The sequence below is a fragment of the Panthera pardus genome, unplaced genomic scaffold (assembly GCF_024362965.1).
Source record: "Panthera pardus isolate Hobbes unplaced genomic scaffold, ASM2436296v1 HiC_scaffold_5, whole genome shotgun sequence".
Classification (NCBI taxonomy): Eukaryota; Metazoa; Chordata; class Mammalia; order Carnivora; family Felidae; genus Panthera; species Panthera pardus.
Window position 1 is genome coordinate 10,808,155 of NW_026526980.1, and position 21,929 is coordinate 10,830,083.

The following is a 21,929-nucleotide window of genomic DNA, read 5'->3' on the forward strand; positions in this document are numbered from 1 at the left end:
TATGTTAGGGAGTCCGTAAATGTTAGTTATGTAATAAGCCTTTTACATGCACCCTGCCATTTAATCATCCACTCCCTAGGGTGGTACCAATACTGCCCCTATTGTACAAATGAATCAAATAACTTGCCCAAGGTCACTTATTAGGTTGCTAAACATAAAATTGGATTTAGTTTTCTCTGATCCCAAATACTATGTTTTTAAGCCCTATACTAAGCCATCCAAGTGCTTAATGGTAGTACTAACACTTTCTTTCTTCATCCAAATTCTCCAATCTTCAAGGATCTTAGCACTGGATGGAAATCCTTAATTGGGCCCAAGTCAAGGGCAAAATGGATTTGGGACAAAGGTCAAGAGGCTCTCAAGAGGTCTTCCCACAACAGAAGGGAGGTTAATGCTGTGCTGCCTCCAAGAGAATTCCTCCCTTGTTGGTTGCTGTGCAGTCTGTTTGCCAAAGTGGGGATTCAGTCTGCAGACGTTTTCTTTGGTCACCTCCTCCTCTTGACATTCTAGTCACGATGTGACATGAAAGGACATGCATTTGTTCCATTCATTGGATAAATCTTTGTCCTGTTGTTGATCTTTAGATTCAAGAAAATGTCTTTGTAAATATTGATGAAAACGTCCCCAGCCCCATCTATCATGCTCTTGCCAACACCAACCGTAGCAAAACTCGGTGTGCTTCTCTCTGCCATCTAGCTGTGTGGACTGGTGGTCTGGCTGCTGAGTGTGAGGCTGGTGACCCACTGGGGCTCAGGAGGAAGTCATGACTAAGCTCAGGGCCTGTGGTCAAGACTGCAGATGGGGCTGGAAGGTGGGAACACGCAGCTATGGGAGACAGATGGCTTTGCAATTTTTTAAAGACTCCATATCGTCTTAAATATTGCCACTTAAGTTCACAGTTAAGACCGCTAGAAGCTTACGTGGAGGAGCACAGAGCTGGGAATGAAGGGCTCTACAATGTAAAGGCAGACAGGGCAAATGGTTAAGAGCAGTGGCTCTGGAGTTAGATTCACTTGGATTTGAATCTCAACTGCACTGAAGACTTGGGACAGCTTGGGTAGGTGACTTTAAGTTTGCATTGCCTTGGTTTCCTCATCCATAAAAGGAAAATACCCCTGTAGGATTCTTCTGGGTTTTGAGATAGGCATATTAAACCATTAAAAAGTTTGTGGCAAATAGTTAAGAAATTTTAGTTTTAGGAGATCAGGCTCTGCTATGTCACCAGCTGGGTCATTTCTGAGGAAGACCTTTTCCTTCTACAGGTTTGAGTTTTCTCATTTGCCAAATGAGGGTAAGTCTAGATGTTCTTAGATGGTTCTTGCAGTTCTAGTGTCATGTTGTACAACAGCCCGAACGAGTGTAACTCAGCCCCCTAGTGGCTCATAGCTCTTATTTCAAGATACCATAAACAATCCCTCGGACTGGTATCAAGACTTACCTACGGTTTTCTTTGCTATGCAATGAAGGCTCAGCAGGGGCTGTTGCCTCTGGTCACTGGTCACTGGATTGCAGAGAGCAGCTTCCCTGAATTCCTAATGTCTTAGGACATTATGCTTGGTACACAGTTTTCCCTTAGTGCTCCTTTTAATGATTTTATTAGTATGGTCACAAGTTTGCTGTCTATAGTACATTGATAATGTAGCTGAATACAAATATTTTAAATAAGTAAATTACGTAAGTGTGTCAAATTTTAAAATGTCAACTTTTGAGTGATCATGCATTTCCCATGCATTTGCATCTGCAACCCCAAACTGCACAACTCAATCTGTGCTTATCCTCACTGGGTTTTGGTGTACCCATCAGCTAGGTTGGGGCAGGAACTGTTGTGCCTTTTTTGCAGACCCAGATTTTCAAGAGCAAGAGTGTTGAACTCAGGCATTCCATGGAACAAGGTGGCAAAACCAGGTTTTGCTTTGGTTCAGGTAAAAATGCAAATACCGACTATTGCTTGTGTGAGCCACCTGATCCCCCAGGGCTTGGGCTAGCACAAAGGGTATTTTGATATCCCTGCTTGAGGCCAGCAGGCAGTTTCTATACCCGGATTTCCTCCCTGGGGTAAAATTCTAGAACTGAGATGCACAGTCTTCCAACATGCTGTCAGTGATATAACTGGAACCAAGATGCGATTCGTAGTAACTTTTTTCATCAAAGGTATTAACAGTCCAAGCCACAACCTGAATGCCTTTAGCCGACCACTTCTTCAGGTAGTCCCTGGAGAAAGAGGACAAACCAATCCTGTCAGAACAAGGACCAACTGTTCCTGGTATTCACTGAGTACTAACAGTGCCCAAAAAGAGCCTCGTAACTGGTCTGTGTGTGGAATCAGAGGGAGTGTTTCAAAACCCAGCACCAGAACCTCCTCCACGTTGTTCCAGCTTACACTTCAGTGACTTACTAAAGACACCCTACACCAAAATAGAAGTCATACTGGAGGCCATACTGGCTTGCCCCCACCCATCTCCTTGGCCTCATCTTACACCATGCTCCCCCCGCCCCCTTTCCTTTTGGTGTCGCAGAATATGGATTTTCTTTCAAGTCCTTGAAAGAACTAGGCTCCTTCCTGCTGTAGCACGTTTTTGCATGTGTTTTCCCCTGTGACTTGGATCTCCACACTCCCATTCCTACTCACCCTTTTTGTTTTTAAAATGTGTATTTATTTATTTGAAGAGAGAGAGGGGGGCAGAGAGAGAGGGAGAGAGAATCCCAAGCAGGCTCGGTGCTGTCGGTGCAGAGCCTGATGTGGGGCTCGATTTCGTAGACTGTGAGGGCGTGACCTGAGCCAAAACCAAGGGTCGGACACTTAATGGACTGAGCCACCCAGGCGCCCCCTACTCACCCTTCTGATCTTAGCTTAGTTGTCACCTCCTTGGGGGATGTTTTCCCATGATTAGGTCAAATTACACAGTAAATGGACACTGTTCTCTCCTACATAGCGTTTATCTTAATTGTAATTTTATATTTATTGCATTTGATTTGATTAGCAACTTCTCTTTTACTTGACTATAAACTCCATGAAGGCACACCATGGCTTTCTTTACCACAGCATCTTCAGCTTCTTAGTAATACCTTGCAAATCTGTAGGCCTACGTCAAATATTGACTGACTTGAATGCACACATACCTGAAATAACCCAAAACTAACAACTCTACTCAGCTGAAATACACAGCTATAAGATTACCACAATAAAGGTCAGAGACTGCTAGTAGGTTAGAGAATGGAAAGTTTTCTGGGAAGCAATGGAGCAGAGCCTATAATGTAGAGCAGAGCAGGAAGGAAAGTGGGAGGGGTAAGGTAGGTGCTCACAGGATGTCTTCACTGGGGCTCTGCCCTGCATCTGTGTTGCTTTTCAAAGGGAGCCAATCACAAGGACTTATAATCTATCTCTCATCATAGTTTGGCAGGTTTATTTTTTATTAGGTTTTTCTTTAAAACTAAAAACTGAGAATATTTGATCAACTTATTTTGGAAACAGTGAAGTATGTCTGAACTCTTCCCACCTAAGAAGCCAGTGGCATTCCAACTTAATAAAGCTATGGTGGGCGGGAGCCTGGGTGGCTCAGTGGGTTAAGTGTCCAACTGTTGATTTAGGCTCAGGTCATGATCCCCGGGTCATGGGATTGAGCCCTGATTAAGGCTCTGCACTGTGTGGAACCTGCTTAAGATTCTCTCCTCTTCTCTCTCTCTCTCTCTCTCTCCCCCCCTCTCTCCCCCTCTCTTCCTCCCTCCCTCCCTCCCTTCCTCTGCCCCTCCGCCCTGCTCACCCCCTCTCTCTAAAAAAATAAATATAAAGGCATGGCGGGCTTTGCAGGTGAAACCCAATTCAGGCTGTCCACTGTTAATCCTTCCTTTCCAAGAAGAGCATTCCAGGAAATTTGTCAGAAGATAAAAAAAAAAAAAACCTTTCAACTTACGGGGATACAAAATCCTTTTGTATGAGGAAAGCTGAAATTCCACACAGGTACCACAAGATATTATGCATGCTCCAATCGAGCAAAATGTCCATTACCACAAACATGGACTGTTTCCAGTAAGTATCATAGCGTGGTTTCCCATCTCCTGTATGGCTAAGGCTCCAAGGTCTATGAGTTAAAGCTGTCACTACATTCTGATCTGTTTGTCTCATCTGAAAAGGAATTTTGGAAATTAAAATAAGCATCATATCTAAAATCTAATACCTCTCATTTTTCTTTGGATTTAGCCAATCTACTCTTTCTGATGAGGTGGCCATAACGGCCCCCATGTCTACTAAATAGATATAAACCTTTTGAGTAAATAATGTAAGGGATGTAAAGCATTTACTATACAGTATAAATAAGAACACTTCCTTCACAATCTATACCTTTAAAATGAGTAAATTACAATCTCAGGGTCAAATTTTCATGTCACAAGAATAAACTTTCTGTTGGTTATCAATTTAAATTCTGGCCAGAGATAAGTAATTAGAACTTAGTGAGGATAGAACCATGATCATTTCCAGATGAGTTGGTTAGCTTTTGATTCTTTCTAGAGAAAATGGCTGAGAAAGAGTTGTGGGGGTGGGGAAGTGGGGTGAGAAGGAAGTGAGAAGGGAGAACAGAGAGAGAAGTAGGGGTGGGGGTTGGGGACGGACAAGGAGAAATGGGGAGATGCAGATGTAATTCTTTCTGTCTATGTTCTGTGCTCCTCTGGACAATGTAGCTTAAATTGTGAAGTCCTCTGTAGTCAAGTAAGATTGGGAAACATTGACCCAAATGTTTGAAAGCCCCATGACGCTATTCATCTCAATGATAGTTTGTATCTGGATAGGTTCCACTCTTCCTGTAAAACTTTAAATGCATGCTCTGTTGGTCACTGTGAACAAGGCTACAGAACCAACTCAATATCTTGGAAACTGGTAAGTGAAGTTAAGGATTAAGCATTTAATTGCCAATTGCATAACTAAATAGTAGACGAGAATTTTTATAGAAGTATTCTAGCTAATATGTGAAGAAGTGATAGACTAAAATAATAAGATTTTGCCAGTAAAATGAGAGCTGGCTGCTGGCATCAATAGCAGCTGTAAACAACAACAAAAGAGTCAATCAGATATTTTGTGCCTCCTGATGAAAAAACTACCCTCACCTTTGAGATTCTCTTGCCAAGAATAATTGAACCTCCACTGATCAAGTCTTTTGCTCTCACTACCAATTTATAGGAAATATATACAGGGGAGGAATGTGTTAAACTGTATCATGGTGTAAGGAGCAAAATCTGGACTTGGGTAAACTCTACAAAACAACCTGGATTCTTCAATAAATACATGCAGGGAAAAGGAGAACTTACAGGTTCTAAGATTTTATATTACAGAATGTAGTCTTTATTTGGGTCCTGATTCAAATTAACAATTATAAACAACAAAAGCCATTTAAAATATTTTTTAAGACAAATGAAAAATTATATATTCACTAGATATTTCCTGATCTTAAGGGCTAAATGGTTTCAGATAGGATAATGGTTGTATTGTGGCTGTATTTTTTAAAAAGGGGAATAACTTTTTAAAGATATTTGATGCAACTTTTATGGGTGAAATGATGTGTGGAATTTACTTCGAAATAATGCTGGGGTACATAAACGGGGGTATGGATGAAACAAGCTGGGTCAAGGTTAAAGGGGAGCTCGTTATACTACCATCTACTTTTGTGCATATTTTAAATTCTCCATCATTAAGAGTTTTTTAAAAAGTTTATTCTGCTGTTACTTAGCGAGATGAAGAGGTACATAACTCCTCGTTCTGAGAGCACTTACTAAAGTAATCTGAATGAGCCTATGAACAACATAAAAGAAGGAACTTAAAGAGGAATCATGGTGTCTTAAAATAGGGTAGGAGTTCGTTCCCCTTTCTGAATTTCTCTTGTTAAAAGAGGAGTTTCTTAACTGAAATTCAGTTCAATTTCGCAGGCATCTAGCTTATGCTTACTTGGGCCACTTCTATGATCACCATCAACTAACATAGTATTATGTACAATAAAAATCCTGAATTTACCTTATAGATGACTTCTGGCAAGAAAGAGCAGACGATACTATTATTGTATAGTTGAGGAAACTCCATATATATTTTCTTTAGAGCATCAGTAGCCTGTAAAGCAGAGAAATTCATGTATTTTAAATTTACTTAAATGCAACAGTCTCAGCTAATAACTATTACCTATGAAGTACAACCCTACTGAATAAATTAGAACTTTACTAATATATGGGGATGTTGAAAGGAGTATGGGTAGATTCCATTATCCATTGGGAAACATCTTAAACTCACACCTACAGCAGACAGAGGGGAAACTGAGGTACTGCTGCTTTACTATTTGTTGAGAAGCTCACCCCTTTGGTCATGCTTTTGGAAGGTATGGCAGTGGAGGCTGAAAGCAAAATTTTAAACCTTTCCTTTATAACCTAGTTTAGGCACTACGAAGAGTCCTTTTATACCCATAACTCTATCATCCTCTGCCTTTCCTAGCCTAAGCATGAGCCAACCAGCCTGGGAACTACTAAGAGTACATTTGCTCAGTCCAGGGGACTGAGAGGAAATGGCATTCATCACCAACATGGAGGCAGAAACAATGGGACAAGGAAGGAACTGGGAAGAGCTGAAAGTCTTCCAATTCTTCCCAAGATGAGCAGAAGTTTCTTTTTGTAGTTGCCAGATGAGTAAATGAAGAAGAAATGATGGAGCTAAAACACTCATACTTTGTAACCTCTAGTGAATTAATAGATTTGGCCACTGGCATTAATAGCAACTAACAACAGAGGTGACTAGGTGGAGTGTAATGTTGCTATATCATAATTCTTGAAATACCACTAAGTTCTGGAAAGTCACACATACCTATAACTAAATATAAGTAATAAAATGCATTCCAGAAAAGAAAAAAGAACATAGAAACTATTCATGTCATGTTTCCCCTTCACTAATGTGACAGTGTGAGTTATCCAGCCAAAGTTCTCTTGTTGTCTGAACTAATGTCTGCTTTATGTGTAACGCTTCACCAACATTTATTTCTCATAACAACCCTATGTAGTTGTTTCTTTTATTATTCCCATTTTATCCATGAGGAAACTGAAGCATATCAAGGTTAAGGTTACATTTTAGTAAGTGACAGAGTTTAATCATGGTCTATTGGACTCCAAAGCCCATAATCTTGGCTCCTGGGCTCTACTATCTCTAATTTACTACACCTGTTCCTTTATACTCCCATTTTGTGAATTAGATCACTATGTTCTATCCATTGTTGCCAAACCACCTGTGAGCACCAAATCTCAAATAGCTGAATTTAAAAAATATATGTTTTCTTCCCCCCCCCCCCCCTTATTTTAAGAGAATAAGCATGAAGGCCAGTACACCGTGGTGAAATGTAGGACCTATCAGGGATCCCAATGTGGGCAATATCATCAACAAAACCTGAGATGCTCATTAAAAATACATGTTCCTTGACCCACGACCCCAGACATTTTCAGAATTTCTTCTCTAGGTGATATGGCCCAGCAATTAGTATTAATGGGTATTCTTGGTGATTCAGATGTGGGCTGACTGGGACACTTACATGCATACAACTATCAGTAACATAATAATAAATGAGCCAGAGCACCATTTTCCTTTCTTCAAAAATGAGAGTCTACTGTGCTACAGTAAGGATATATACTTGGGCTCTTATTTCTGGTTTCAATGTTTCAACTATAGGCTGAAATTAAAAAAAAAAAAAAAAAATGACATCATCAGAATGGTGGCCATTACTGATTATAGCTTTCAAGGAAGGAAAATACCTGTAAGTTGTCCAAACGCAGAAAAAAAGCATTTGTATTTGAAAAGCTGGTTGTAAGTGAACAAATGTAATCTAAATCATATTTTCCCATTGATTTTCCATTGCAATAATATATTTTTATGAATAAAAGTATATGTTATATAATATAAGCAAAATTTTACTTAGGAATGTCATACATATTTGAAGAAATTATAATAATTTTATCATAAAAGTTCATCTACTCAAATCATAAAATAACAAAACTATACATAAGAACAGAAATCATACAAGAAGGATAACTCTAAGTAAAAGATAAATATCCTATTAGCTATCAGAAACTTTATGTATAGGAGTTCTCTTGAAATTCAGTTGATAGTTATCCATCTAAAACCGTTAACTTATCAGCCAGATGCAACTGGTCTTGTGTCTGACTCCTGAATTCTTTCTTACGAGGTTAGCCGAATGGTTTGTTCACGAAGTGCCTCTTTATGGTTTATCTTTTGTAAATGCTTTATGCAAGGAAGAGAAACCTATTTTGTGTTAGTTGTAGAATATTGGAGTTGTTAAAAGGTTCCATCAAAGGTTAAAAGTTCCATAATTTACTATTTCCCTAAAGATGTGGAGCTGTGCATTGCAAACTTCCAATAAGCAAATATAATTTATAAAAATAACATAAGAAGGATAAGTAACAAAATATATAGTTAATTTTGGAAGTGACTAGCGATTAAATTGTGAAGTCTATGGTATAAACTGTACCATATTTGCATGGCCCTTGACATCAAAGAAGATTGTGAGGTTATAGTTTAGGCACTCTGCAACAGCTTCTCTCAGGGTAGGGATCTTTTCATCAGGGAAATCATTCCTATAAGAGAGGGAAAAGGAATAGTGTATTGCAGGAAAAAGACAAAGATAAAAGTTTAGTGAAACAGACATTTGACAAATGTCTCCCAACCAACAGGAAAGTGTGTTTTCCCTGACTTCCTTTCTTTAACCATACCGAAGTCTAAGGATACTTTGCTTTAAGTCCTTAAACCAGATTAGATATTCTTGACCAAAGAAGAGCAACAAGAACAAAAATCATTTAATTTTTATGAAATTACTAGTTTATGATATAATTAGTAACTCTACTCACAGAAGGGCAGAATATAATGCCACCTCGGGAGAACTTGAAACTTAAAGACTGTAATTGCCCTAATAGAACCTTATGCAGGAGAAATTCCCACGAATATATAAATCTGTTCACTGTATTGTACACTTATGTGCAACTGTTTAAAATAATCTTCTATACATAATTTTCTGATAAAAGAAAGTTAAGTGCCTGATATGTAAGAAATCTGCTTTTCTCAGATAATGAAATTTCATTCTGCACGATTTAACTTCTGTTTATTAGACCGTATCATTTCAACTGTAGTATTTTGGCTAAAAAAAAAAAAAAAGATAATTTAAAGAGTATAGGCAATTCTGCCAGCCATTCTACTCAATGCCTATTCCATGGGAGTGAGAGAAGAGACATGAATTTGCTATTCCTTTGGCCAGTCTTAGTTTCCATGCCCCTTCTCATGATGAGCCTCTCACAGCATTGAGGATAGTTCTAGAGAAAATACCTATTTTTCCTACAACATGGTCCCTAAACACAAGCCTATTACTTCATTTGGTGTTCAAACAAAGAAAATGCAACAAGTTCCAACTGTAGGACAGACTGGCTGAGTTAAAGACATTGAGATGGTATACTGACTCCAAGCGCATACCTTTTTTCCCCTGAAGTTAGAAAGGTGTTTCATTAGTTCTTAGTGTCTGTTTTTCATTACAGATTAGAAAAAAAAAACCCCAAAAAACAAAAAAAAAAAACCAACTATGTACAGTGATGTAGTGTAATACAGTAATGGGGGATGGTTACCCAGAGGATATTTCTCATTTGATTTTCCTTCTCTGTCTAGAGGTTTTTTGTGAGTTAAAAATTTTTCACATATTCCTTTCTTTAGAACGCACTGGAGTATAAGGAAAAGTGAACCTTTTTTAGGCACGTTAATGAATGAATAGTTTTCTACACGTTCTGTTGTAGTTCCATTAAATGAAAGCACTAAAACAAATTAATATATTATTTAATGTGTATATTAATACAGTCAAGCCTATTAACATACAGAAAGTCAATTAGCAAATCAAGACTTAGAGCAATGCCTTAAAGGGGATTGTAAAACTTTTCTAAGGTTCCTCCCTGCCATCCCCTCTCCCTCTGCCAAATCATTCAACTTCTCTAACTTGGAAAGTTTACAGAATTATGGAATATGATCATGAAGAATTTAGCCATTGGTCTTTTTTTTTTTTTTTTTTTACTAAACTTGTCGCCCTACATTTAGCCCCTTGTAATTATAGACATTCTCTAGAATCCAGAATTTGGATTTTATTTAAGGGTAGCAGCTTACATGATAGACTCCAACATTTTCAAACAGTGGTTTCTCGCCTCTATGGATTTCCAGAATCATTACAGGTAATTTTTGATGACTCTGGCTGAAAGTTTATCAATTTTGTTTATCTTTTCAAAGAATCCTCTTTTAGTTTCATTGATCTTTTCTATTTGTTTTTTTTGGTCTCTAGTTCATTTGTTTCTGCTCTGATGTTAATTATTTCCTTCCTTCTACTCACCTTGGGCTTTGTTTGTTCTTCTTTTGCTAGTTCCTTTAAGTGTAAGGCTTGATTGTTTGATATTTTTCTTTTTCTTGAGATAGACCTGTATTGCTATAAATTTCCCTCTTAGAACTGCTTTTTTTGTGTCCCAAAGATTTTGGACTGTTGTGTTTTCATCTGTCTCCATATATTTTTAAATTTCTTCCTTGATTTCTTTGTTGACTCATTAGTTGTTCAGTAGCATGTCATTTAGCCTCTACATGTCTGTGTATTTCCCAATTTTTTCTTGTGACTGATTTCTAGTTTTATACCATTATGGTCAGAAAAGATGCGTGATATGAATTCTTAAATGCATGATATGATCTTCTTAAATTTACCGAGGCTTGTTTTGTGGTCTAACGTGTGATCTATCCTAGAGAGGGCTCCATGGGCACTTGAAAGAATGTATATTCTGTTGTTTTGGATGTTATGTTCTGCATGTATCTGTTATATCCATCTGACCTAACATGTTGTTCAAAGACTGTTTCCTTGTTGATTTTCTGCCTTGATGATCTATCCACAATATCATACCTCCTTAAAGGATTTTAAAGGTGATGATGACCCTAAGCATATTTTCCTTTAATTGTTGACTTTGAAGCCAACATCTTATTAGCTACGATGTCACTGCAGTATTAAAACCTGCCTTTCTCTTGCATATAGCAGAACAATGAAATAAAGAGCAATTCCAGAGCCTGCACTTAGAACTTTCAACCATTAACAATATTCTTTCTTGATTAAGGTATAATTTCCTTTGTTTGACTTTTCTTTTTTTTTTTTAATGTTTATTTATTTTTGAGAGAGAGAGAGAGAGAGAGCGAGCGAGCGCAGACGGGAGGGGCAGAAAGAGAGGGAGACACAGAATCAGAAGCAGGTTCCGGGCTCCTAGCTGTTAGCACAGAGCCTGATGTGAGGTTCGAACTCACAAACTGTGAGATCATAACCTGAGCCGAAGTTGAATGCTCAACCGACTGAGCCACTCTGGCACCCCTATTTGTAATTTCTTTTCAGATCCTAGGAAAATAAAGTCTAAATCTTTTATGGAGGACTATAACATAATCACTGGGTTGAATACTCAAGGAGTATTGATCATTGTCCAGAGAACTGATACAAGATGAGTAACAATGAGCACACATTTTGGGAGGGATTTAAATAACCACATTCCAAAGTTTATTACCCAGTATACTAATTCCAATGTGTTTATAGCTGTTAATGGTGGGAATGGTGTGGGTTCTGTGATCGTTCACTTTTGGGAAACATTAAATTGAAGGTAAGAATTGTTGATGTGGACTGTTTGTCCCCAAGGGGAACATCTAGAATATAGTGCTTGATCTGAGTTAATCACAGAACCTTTTTCTTGTGGAATATCTTACAGGACTAGTTCTGATATATATATATACATATATATATATATATATATATGTGTGTGTATATATATATGTATATATATTTATACATATATAAATAGATATATAATTTTTTGTATATATATGTATATTTTATATATATAAAATTTATATGACAGTACAGAGTAATTGTCTAATGTTAGTAATGTTAGTGACTAGATAGAGTATTGTCTTGAGAATAATTCCAAAGCCAAATTTGGCCTCAGTGGGAAAAGATGAAAAACATCCATGCCTTATTTCTGTTGTTTCTGGCACCGTGCTCATTACTTGGGAAACCTGTATACAGTTCAAAACAAAACACAACAAAACAATTTTCCTGGAGAAGATGTGATTAGAAGGTGCCAGTGTCTTTCTGTGATCTCCAACAAAGCTGAAAGGTACATTTAAGTGACAGTGAACCACTTACCTTAACCTGTGATTTGCTGCAGGATTAAGCTTCCTAATTTGTTCAAACGTCAAGTCACACAATCGACCAGTACCATCGGTCGTCCTATCAACTGTGTTATCATGCATTAAGACAGGAATCCCGTCGGAAGTAAACTCAATGTCCAACTCCACACCTGTTGCTCCATTCTTAGCTGCCTTAACAAAAACATCAACAATATTAATGGCAAGTGGCCAAGGTCACTTTACAATCTAAATGCTCCAGACAACCAACAGGGCTAGCTAAGGAGACAGCTTCTCTTACCGATTCCTTCCCCTTCCTGTAACAAATAGCAACCCATCCAGTTCCAGTTTCTACTTTTCCAGATGATATAACCTTCCTTCAACCTGCACACTTAGGGATTCCTCAAACGCTTCAAATTCCCTACCCATGGTAGTAGATGGAGAGGTTTCTGGAACTAAGTTTTCTTTGGTTGCTTTAACTCTTTGGGCCATTAATGGCTCACAATTACAAATATTTAGACAAATTCCATGTTTACCTACACTCTGTTTGGTACAGCATCTCTGATTACCCTGTGTTTGTTGATTAGCTGTATATTGCACTACTTCGGCATAAACAGGATGAGCCAGGGTTTTGTTGGTTTAACTCTACCTTCTGTATCAGAAACACCAGGCCTGCTTCTAGGGGACATTACATTTGTTTATGTGAGCAGCACTGGCCGTTGGCCAACAAGCTGGTAAGCACGATAAGGTACACTAGAATTTATCTACAAAGAGAACGTGAACATTAGAATATATAAAAAGAGAACCTGAGCACGCTCCTCTGAGACACGTTAGCCCACATTTGGTTCCCTGGCTTGTCACAATGAAGACATGAAATGCTCACCACGATCAAGATTTTTAAATTAAAAAAAAAAAAAAAATTAATTATGCAAACACCCAGAGCAGTATACAGCAAAAAAGACTTCACAGATGTTAATATTTTGCCGTATTTCCTTCTATCTCTTGCTGCCCTAAAACACAGTAATAGTTACTATTTAATAAGCCTTTTCTATATAGTCAGGCACTATTCTAAGTGCTTTAAATGTATTAACTCATTTGATTCTTGCCATATTTGGGTAGGTACTATTGATATTCTCATTTTCAGATGAGGAAACAGAGATTAAGAAACTTGCTCTGGGTTGTACAAACTAGGACACAGTAGAGGCTGTACTCTTAACCACTAGATGTTTACTACTGACCCTACAGATAGAGTGAAATTTCTCCCCCTTCTTCTCCATCTTCAAGTTGATGTGCATCATTCCTGTGCCATTCCCTTACAGGTCTTTATGTATTTGCTACATACATAATTACAATTAAGTACCTGGAAATGGTGTACAACTCTGTACCAGTGCACAGTAGACATTCAATAAATGTTAGCCGTTGCTATTTATTGTGTTCTTTTTAACACATTTTTAATTGTAACATGGTTGAATTTATCAGTCATGTCCTTTATGGGCATAGATTATTCTACCTTATTTAAATCCTTTCCTACCTCTATTTATAAAGATATAACACAACTATATTTTCTTCTAAGCTTCCAAGTTTGACGTCCACATTATGACCAAGATTTTCCCCATCTAAAAATCCCAATTCTATCACTCACTGGCTGTGTCATCTAGTTACTTATCATACTCTAAGCTCAGTTTGATCCTTTTTAAGATGATACTTTTCTAATGATCTTAAGAGTTGTGAAGATTTAGAAAGAATGCATGTAAATTACCAAGCTTGGTGCCTGGCTCGAGGTTGGCTCTCAACATAAGTTTTGATTCAGAAAACACATCTCAGAGAAAAAGCCATTACAATAATGATTGCATCTTATACTGGTTAAAAAGTTTATCGTTTTATAAGATTAAAAGATATCTTTTCTAAACTAAAGACAATAGTACATTGGGAAATCAATATGGATTATATCATTTATAACATAAAACAAGATGACGTTTTCAGTATTCACAGTGCAACTGTCTCACTGTGACACAAATGTTCTCCTTAGTCCTTGAGGCGGGCACTATAATTAGGTTCAATTATATCTGTATTCATTAGGGCCATCTTTATTTGGTTGCAATACAAGAAATAACAATGGGGAGACATTGTATCTTAGCAAGATTACTAGAACTAATGAGTTCCTTTATTTGTCTTTTCTAAGTAGTTTATGAAGGCCCAAACAAAAGCTTTATAAAAGAATCACCATATTAGAGTTTCTCAGACCAGATCTTCTAATGGCTGCATTCAACTTTCTTTACCAGGACTTTTATGTTATTCCAGATACAGAGGCAAAAAGGTAAGCTCCTGATTCTAATTCATGTATCAGTATATAATTCGTACTCATCTTTTCATTTATAACAATTCCTTATAATAGTATCTTTTCTTCTATACATACAAAATTTCACATAAAACATTCACATAAAATTTCACACAAAACATTAAATTTCACATAAACAAGTTTATAAAAACATTGCAATTTTATTAAAACTTTATGTTAAATGTATTTATTTTAAAAAATTAAAATAAAATTTATTTTATTTAAAATGAAATAATTTAGGGGCGCCTGGGTGGCTCAGTTGGTTGAGCGTCCGACTTCGGCTCAGGTCATGATCTCACGGTCCATGAATTCAAGCCCCGTGTTGGGCTCTGTGCTGACAGCTCAGAGCCTGGAGTCTGCTTTGGATTCTGTGTCCCCCTCTCTCTCTGCCCTCCCCTGCTCATGCTCTCTCTCGCCCTCTCTCTCAAAAATGAATAGACATTAAAAAAAAAATCTTAAAAAAAAAACAACGAAATAATTTATTGTAAAATTATACTAATAGTTTAAGTAATAGAATAGCACAGTGTAGTATAGTAATAGCAATCAGATCAATAGTTGCCTTGGGGCAGAGGGGTGAGTGGGGGATTAACTCCAAAGAGAGCACAAAGGAACTTTCTGGGGTGATGGATATAGATTAAGATAGTGGTTACCCAGGTGTATGTATTTATCAAAACTAATCAAACTGTACAATGAAAATGTCTCTTTTATTAATGTAAATTATACTTTGATAAAGTTGGTTTTAAAACTATTTGCTTTAACAAATTCATTATACTTATATGACTTTTTAACTGTTTCATTGAAAAGTACGTTTTAAATATCCATCACTATACTGTAACTTCACTTGAACTTCATTTGTGTTGACTGATAATGAAAACCACAGATTCCACTACTAAAACACGGAACGGCAGTGTTTTTTGGTGTATAATTCATCCATGTACAATTCAGTGGTTTTTATTATATTCACAGAGCTGTGCACCCATCACCACAATTTTAGAACATTTTCATCACCTCAAAAAGAAACTGTGTGTCCATTAGCAATCCACGTTCCCAGCCCCTCTAAGTCCCTCTATCTCTATGGATTTGCCCAGTCTAGACATTTTATTTATTTATTTTTATTATTTTTTAAGGGTTTACTTATTTATTTTGGGATAGAAAGAGAGAAAGAGAAAGAGAGGGCGAGAGAGAGAGAGAGACAGTGAGCACATGAGCAGGGGAGGGGTAGAGAAAGAGGGAGAGAGAATCCCAAGCAGGTTCCGTGTTCTGTCAGCACAAAGCCTGATGCAAGACTCGATCTCACAAACCATGAGCCCAAATCAAGGGTCAAATGCTAAACAGTATGAGCCACCCAGGCACCCCTAAACATTTTATTTAATACAATTATATAATATGCAGTCTTCTGTGACTGGCTTTTTTCACTTAGCATGTTTCTTTTTTTTTTTTTAATGTTTATTTTTGAGAGAGAGACAGAGCGCCACCAGCAGGGGAAGGGAAGAGAGAGAGAGAGAGACAGAACCTAAAGCAGGTTCCAGGCTCCGAGCTGTCAGCACAGGGCTGGATGTGGGGCTTGAACTGACAAATCGGGAGATGATGACCTGAGCCGAAGTCAGACGAAGTCAGATGCTTAACTGACTGAGCCACCCAAGCACCCCTCACTTAGTATGTTTCTAAGGTTCATTCATGTTGTAATATGTATCAGGACATCATTCTTTTTTCTTGCCAAATACTATTCCATTGTATGGACATATCACATTTTATTTATCCATTCACCAGCTGATGGATATTTCTGTTGTTTGAATCTACGAACAAGTTTTTGCATGATGTATGTTTTAAGATGATAACTCTATGTTTAACCTTTTAAGGAACTGCCAGGCTGTTTGCCCCACTGGTAGTGTATGAAGGTTCCATTTCTCCACAACCTTGTCGAAACTTGTTATTGTCTGTCTGTTATAGCCACCCTAATAGGTATTTCATTGTGGCTTTGATTTCTATTTTCCTGATGGCTGATAATGTTGAGTATCTATTCTTATGGATTTATTGGGTATTAATACATCACAGTCCTACCAACAAATACTTACTGAGTGCCTATGAGATAGGAGGTACTGTTTTAAGAAGTGAGGAGACAGTGGTGAACAAGAAAAGGATTATGGATCTTATATTTCAGTAGGGAGAAACAGATTACAAACATGTTACATGTAAATTATGATGGTGACAAATGTTTTGAAAAAGAAAACAGAGAGTAATGTGAAGGTTAAGGCAGGTGAGGGTCACTAGACAAGGCCGCCAAGGAAGGCCTAAGAATATGACATCTGAGGGGCACCTGGGTGGCTCAGTCGGTTGAGCGTCCGACTTCAGCTTAGGATCATGATCTCACGGTCTGTGAGTTCGAGCCCCGCATCGGGCTCTGTGCTGACAGCTCAGAGCCTGGAGCCTGCTTCGGATTCTGTGTCTCCCTCTCTTTCGCCCCCTCCCCTACTCGTGCTGTCTCTCTGTCAAAAATAAACATTAAAAAAAATATATATATATGACATCTGAGCTGAGGCCTTAATGATCAAAGGGAGAAAAACCATACAAAGAGTTTCCAAGTAAAAGAAATAGCAAGTATAATAGAAAGACCACAATGTAGGATGGAGTCACAAAGTGTTGACTGTGTACCCAAATCTATTCCCCTTCTTCCCTGCTCGTAGAGACCTATTCTTGCCCCATTTTTCAGCTTTCTCTTGTGTTTGGAGTAAGTGAACTAATTCCAAACCCTCTGTGTGTGTGTGTGTGTGTGTGTGTGTGTGTGTGTGTGTGTGTGTGTAGGATGGAGGCTTCTGGGAAAGAGGGATTGAGAGTGGATGGTGTAATGTGTAAGAATGGGGCTGCAATGAGGAAGACTAGTAAATATGCTGCAGATGGCAGAGCAGACAGATCGACACAACCTGAGTCCCATGATTACAAATTGAATAGCTGAGGGGCATCTGGGTGGCTCAGTTGGTTGAGTGTCTGACTTCGGTTCAGGTCATGATCTAGCAGTTTGTGAGTTTGAGCCCCGCTGCTGTGCTGACAGCTGCTTCAGATTCTGTGTCTCCTCTTTCTGCCTCTCCACCACTCTCACTCTGTCTCTCTCAAAATAAATAAACATTAAAAAGTTTTTTCAAAAAACATAAATTGAACAGCTGAACAAACCATCCTAGAAGTCCCCTCTCCCACATATTCTTGTTATGTGAGATACTAAGTCCTCTTATTGTTTGAGGTGTTTGAAGTTAGAGTCTCTATTACATGAAGCCAAAAGCATCCTAATAAGCACCCAGGGTGGCTGGAACAGAGAACAGGGGCTTTGAAAAAGATATAAGATAGAAGATGTTCAAATTTTATTTAATCCCAGTAGAGAACCACTGGAGGACTGTAAATAAGAGCTGGGCATAATCTGATTTATACTTTTAAAGCTGCACTCTGGCTCCTGTGCAGAGAATGGACTGTGGGTATAATTAAATTCCTCAGTCACTGTTTATAATCATGTATCTGTTTTTGGAATACACTTATTTAACTTCTCTCAAGTTTTTCCTTCTATATCAATTTTATAATCTACCAGAAATTCTACCATTCTCAGAATGTCTTTCCTGATGTTTTACACAGTAAGATGCTTTAGAATATAAATTATGAGCTGCAAACATACAAAGGGAGGAAGAACGGGACAAAAAACAAACTTTGATGGAAATAAACTACATGTGCCTTTCAAAGCTGAGAGAGGATTCGACTTTATCTTCTGCAGTCTGTATTCAGCAGCTAAATTTTGTTATAGATAAAAAGTTCATCGATATTCAAACAAGTTGAACTAACACAATTCATTTCCTCTTAAGACCAGGAATCAACTTGGCACAATGTTTATTACACATATTAAAGATATGCACAACCCAAACATGAATGGAAATTACTATAATTCCCTTAGAACACAACAGGATATGAAACACTATATGTGTATGTGTATTTCACATACATACTTCCTCGTTTAATATGATTAATATTCAAATGTGTTCCTGGCCAAACCACTACATCATTGATAAATACTTAGGAATGCCTTCTGTGTTCAATTAACACTGAGTTACACTTTAAGGCAACTTACATAAAGGTTAGTTGAAATGGAAGCCAATGGCAATTATGTACTTTTTTCCTTATAATTATCTTTCTTTTCATGACAATTCTCCTGTATAGCTATGTTACTTCACCTGACCTATTTGAGTGTAAGACAGAACGTAAAATACATTCTTCAATATCTTTATATTTATTTATTTTTAAGGATTTTATTTATTTATTTTAATGTTTATTTATATTTGAGGGAGAGAGAAAGAGCATGAGAAGGGGAGGGGCAAAGAGAGAGGGAGACACAGAATTTGAAGTAGGCTCCAGGCTCTAGACTCTGAGATGTCAGCACAGAGCCCGATGCGGGGCTCAAACTCACTAACTGTGAGATCATGACCTGAGCCAAAGTCGGACGCTTAACTAACTGAGCCACCCAAGCATCCCAGTATTTTATTTTTAAGTAATCTCTACACCCAGCACGGGGCTGGAACTCACAACCTTGAGATCAAGAGTCGCATGCTCTTCCAAATGAGCCAGCCAAACGCCCCTTCCCTTGGTTCTTTGTGATGGAAGGGAGACAGAGCACCTTTTCTAGCTTTCTATTTAAAAATAAATAGAAAGATATTAAATCGCCTGGATGACTCTGTCGGTAGAGCATGCTACTTGATCTCGGGGTTGTGAGCTTGAGCCCCACGTTGGGTGTAGAGATTACTAAAAAAAACAAAAACAAAGAAAAGCCCCACAAAGAACCAAGGGGAAAGAAGCATAAGAGAAGTCTAACTTGGTTTACTAACATAGAGTCAGGTGTCCTCCACTAAATTAAAAGCTGCCTTCCTGACCCCCTTCCTTCTTCAAACTTTAAATTTTTTACATTTACACTGAGCTGATTTTTTTTTAAATTTTTTTTTAATGTTTATTTATTTTTGAGACAGAGAGAGACAGAGCATGAATGGGGGAGGGTCAGAGAGAGAGGGAGACACAGAATCCGAAGCAGGCTCCAGGCTCTGAGCTGAAGTCGGACACTTAACCGACTGAGCCACCCAGGCGCCCCACTGAGCTGATTTTGAAAATGAAGGCCATCTTTAGATTATTGGCCTAAAAAGCTTACATTTGTGGAGGTTATCATGGGCCAAGCACTTTCTGCGGACTACCTCACTGAATTATATAGCCTATTAGGTAGATACCAATATCACTCCCATTTTACAGATAGGGAAACTGAAGTCAGGGGGGGAGGGTAGAGTGAAGAAAGGTGCCCTGATGGTGTCTTGTTTCCACACCCTACTGGAGACCCTATTGGGACACAAAAGCTTTAACTTGCTCGTTATGTAATACTGTCTGTCCCTAGCTAGATAGCGAGTCCAAGTTTTTACATCCCGGAACACGGTCTAATCTCTGACAAAGAAAAGCACTGGGGCTTGGAACCAGAAGGCTGAATTCTAGAAGGAGCTGCATGTATTTGAGTCAGTTTTCCTACCCATTCAGTGTTAAAATAATCTCTCAAAGAAATGTGAGGAAGAGATGTACTTCCACAGATGCAAAAGCGCCTGTATAAGTGTAAATCTCTCTTACTATGCAAACTATCATTATGAAGTCAGGAGGGGGACTGCCAGGAGCTTGGAGGGAGCAAGAGTCTCAGGAGAGCTTGTGAACAAGAGGCAGAAATTGGATCAGGAGTCCAGCTGCTGGGGCTGTCTGGCATAAACTGTGTGTTTGGAGAAGAAGGTGATAAGGAGAGAGATAATTTGGAGGACAAGCAAACACAGCTCCTGTGAATGTGATCCATTTAGAATAAACTCAACTACTGCCAGAGGCTGTACTTAATCTGGCCACATTTCCTGCTTCATTTGCCAGTCTTTGTTCTTGTTCCTTGAAGTCAGATCACATAGTGTATAGTCTCTTACCTGAACGTTCCAACATCATCCCCACCTCCCGGCTTTTGCACTCGCTCTTCTCCTTTCCTGGAACACATTTCTCCCAGATCTAAGGCTGGCTCCTTCTCACAATCCCAGTTTCAGCTCAAGACATGTCTTCTGAGAGGATTTTTCTGATTACTCTATCCAAAATAGCCCAAGTCCTCTTCCCAGTCATTCCTTATCCCGCTACCCTATTTCTTTATTACACTTTTCACTCTCTTAAAGTATCTCACTTGTGTATTGTTTAAGGCGGATTTCCCCCATCCCAGCGCAAGCTCTGTGAAAGCCGAGGCCCTTTCTGTCTTGTTTAGGAGTGTGTCCTCAGTGCCTGGCATATAGCAAATATGTAGGTATTTGCTGTGTTATATAAATAAGTTGGGAGATTTCTGACTTCAGAGGGATAGACGGCCACTGGGATATATTCCCTGTGTACGAAGAGTATCATGAGAATACTGGAGAACCTTCGGAAGGTCAAGCAGAAGTACAACCTCCCAGGAGGGGCGGTGGTGGGGGGCGCGAGGCGTGGGGGACTCACCAGCCGAATGGCCGCCAGCGTGTTCTCGGGCGCGTCGTGGCTGCCGCCGCGGTGAGCGATGGCGGAAACGCGGTCCCGCGGCTTGAGCACCTGCAGGGCTCTGCGGGAGGGCACAGGCTCAAAGCTGAACAGGCGCAGCAAGAGGTAGAGGCTGCCGGTGAAGAGGCAGGCATTGAAGGGACTACGCGTTACCAGCAGGAGCAGCAGTAGCAGGAAGGAGAAGGGGCCCAGGAGGCCCCCCTGTTCCTCCCACAGCCACATGCCGGCGCCTGCACCGGCACGGACAGGAGTCCCGGACCCGCCGGGCTCCCGGATAAAAGCGAGAAGCGAGGCCGAAAGCCCAAGACACTCGCCGCAAAGGGAACCCTCTTAGGGGACCAGCGCCGCACAATGGCGGCGGCGGCCCCAACCGGAGAGGGAGGCAGCTGTTCAGCCAATCAGGGTGGGGGATCTGCAGAGCTCGGGGGCGGAACCGCTGCCATGGCAACGAAGGTGGACCCAGGCGCTAGGCTCACGTTCCAAAATAGCTTTGGATTATTCTGGGGTTGAGACCTCAACCAAGGTTTTCAGACTCCAGAAGCGGGTGGGATACAAAAGCGGTCTCATGGTTGTACAGCTGGAAGGGATCTTAGTGACTCTTCATTCTGCCCTTGAGGAAACTGCCCAGGGAGCCTTGCAGGGGCAGGACACTTAGACTATTTATTTATTCAATTCAGGATGTGCAAACAACAGTCCAGGCGCTCAGGATACAAGAATGAACAGGACCAACAGGGTCTCTGCTCTCCTGGGGTTTACATTCTCGTGGGGGGACGGGCGGGGGTGGATAATAGTGCTTAGGGAGTACAGCTCACATTTGTAGAGCGCTTACCATGTTCCAGG

At 39.3% G+C, this 21,929-nt stretch overlaps 1 protein-coding gene across 2 annotated transcripts; it reads right to left on the reverse strand.

Moving 5' to 3' along the window:
• Nucleotides 1-1,560: 1,560 nt before the first annotated feature.
• Nucleotides 1,561-21,473, reverse strand: GDE1 (glycerophosphodiester phosphodiesterase 1). Of its 2 annotated transcripts, none has more exons than XM_019468734.2 (6): nucleotides 21,051-21,473; nucleotides 12,222-12,397; nucleotides 8,505-8,610; nucleotides 6,002-6,094; nucleotides 3,912-4,123; nucleotides 1,561-2,211 (listed from the first exon to the last, which is right to left on the reverse strand). In XM_019468734.2, the coding sequence occupies exons 1-6, from the start codon at nucleotides 21,309-21,311 to the stop codon at nucleotides 2,064-2,066; spliced, it is 996 nt and encodes a 331-aa protein (XP_019324279.1). In that variant the 5' UTR covers nucleotides 21,312-21,473; the 3' UTR covers nucleotides 1,561-2,063. The 2 variants fall into 2 exon arrangements, with proteins under 2 accessions (XP_019324279.1, XP_053750303.1); XM_053894328.1 differs by having other exon boundaries at nucleotides 12,222-12,393; nucleotides 21,051-21,159.
• Nucleotides 21,474-21,929: the final 456 nt, after the last annotated feature.

Bases quoted from the DNA above. Each gene is read 5' to 3' on its own strand.
- GDE1 (XM_019468734.2), bottom strand. From the start codon at position 21,311: ATGTGGCTGTGGGAGGAACAGGGGGGCCTCCTGGGCCCCTTCTCCTTC. The intron at 8,611-12,221 runs GTAAGTGGTTCA...CCTCTCTTATAG, and splicing joins GCAGCAAATCACAGGTTAAG to GAATGATTTCCCTGATGAAA. The intron at 2,212-3,911 runs GTAAGTTGAAAG...CTCTTTCTCCAG, and splicing joins CAAAAGGATTTTGTATCCCC to GGACTACCTGAAGAAGTGGT.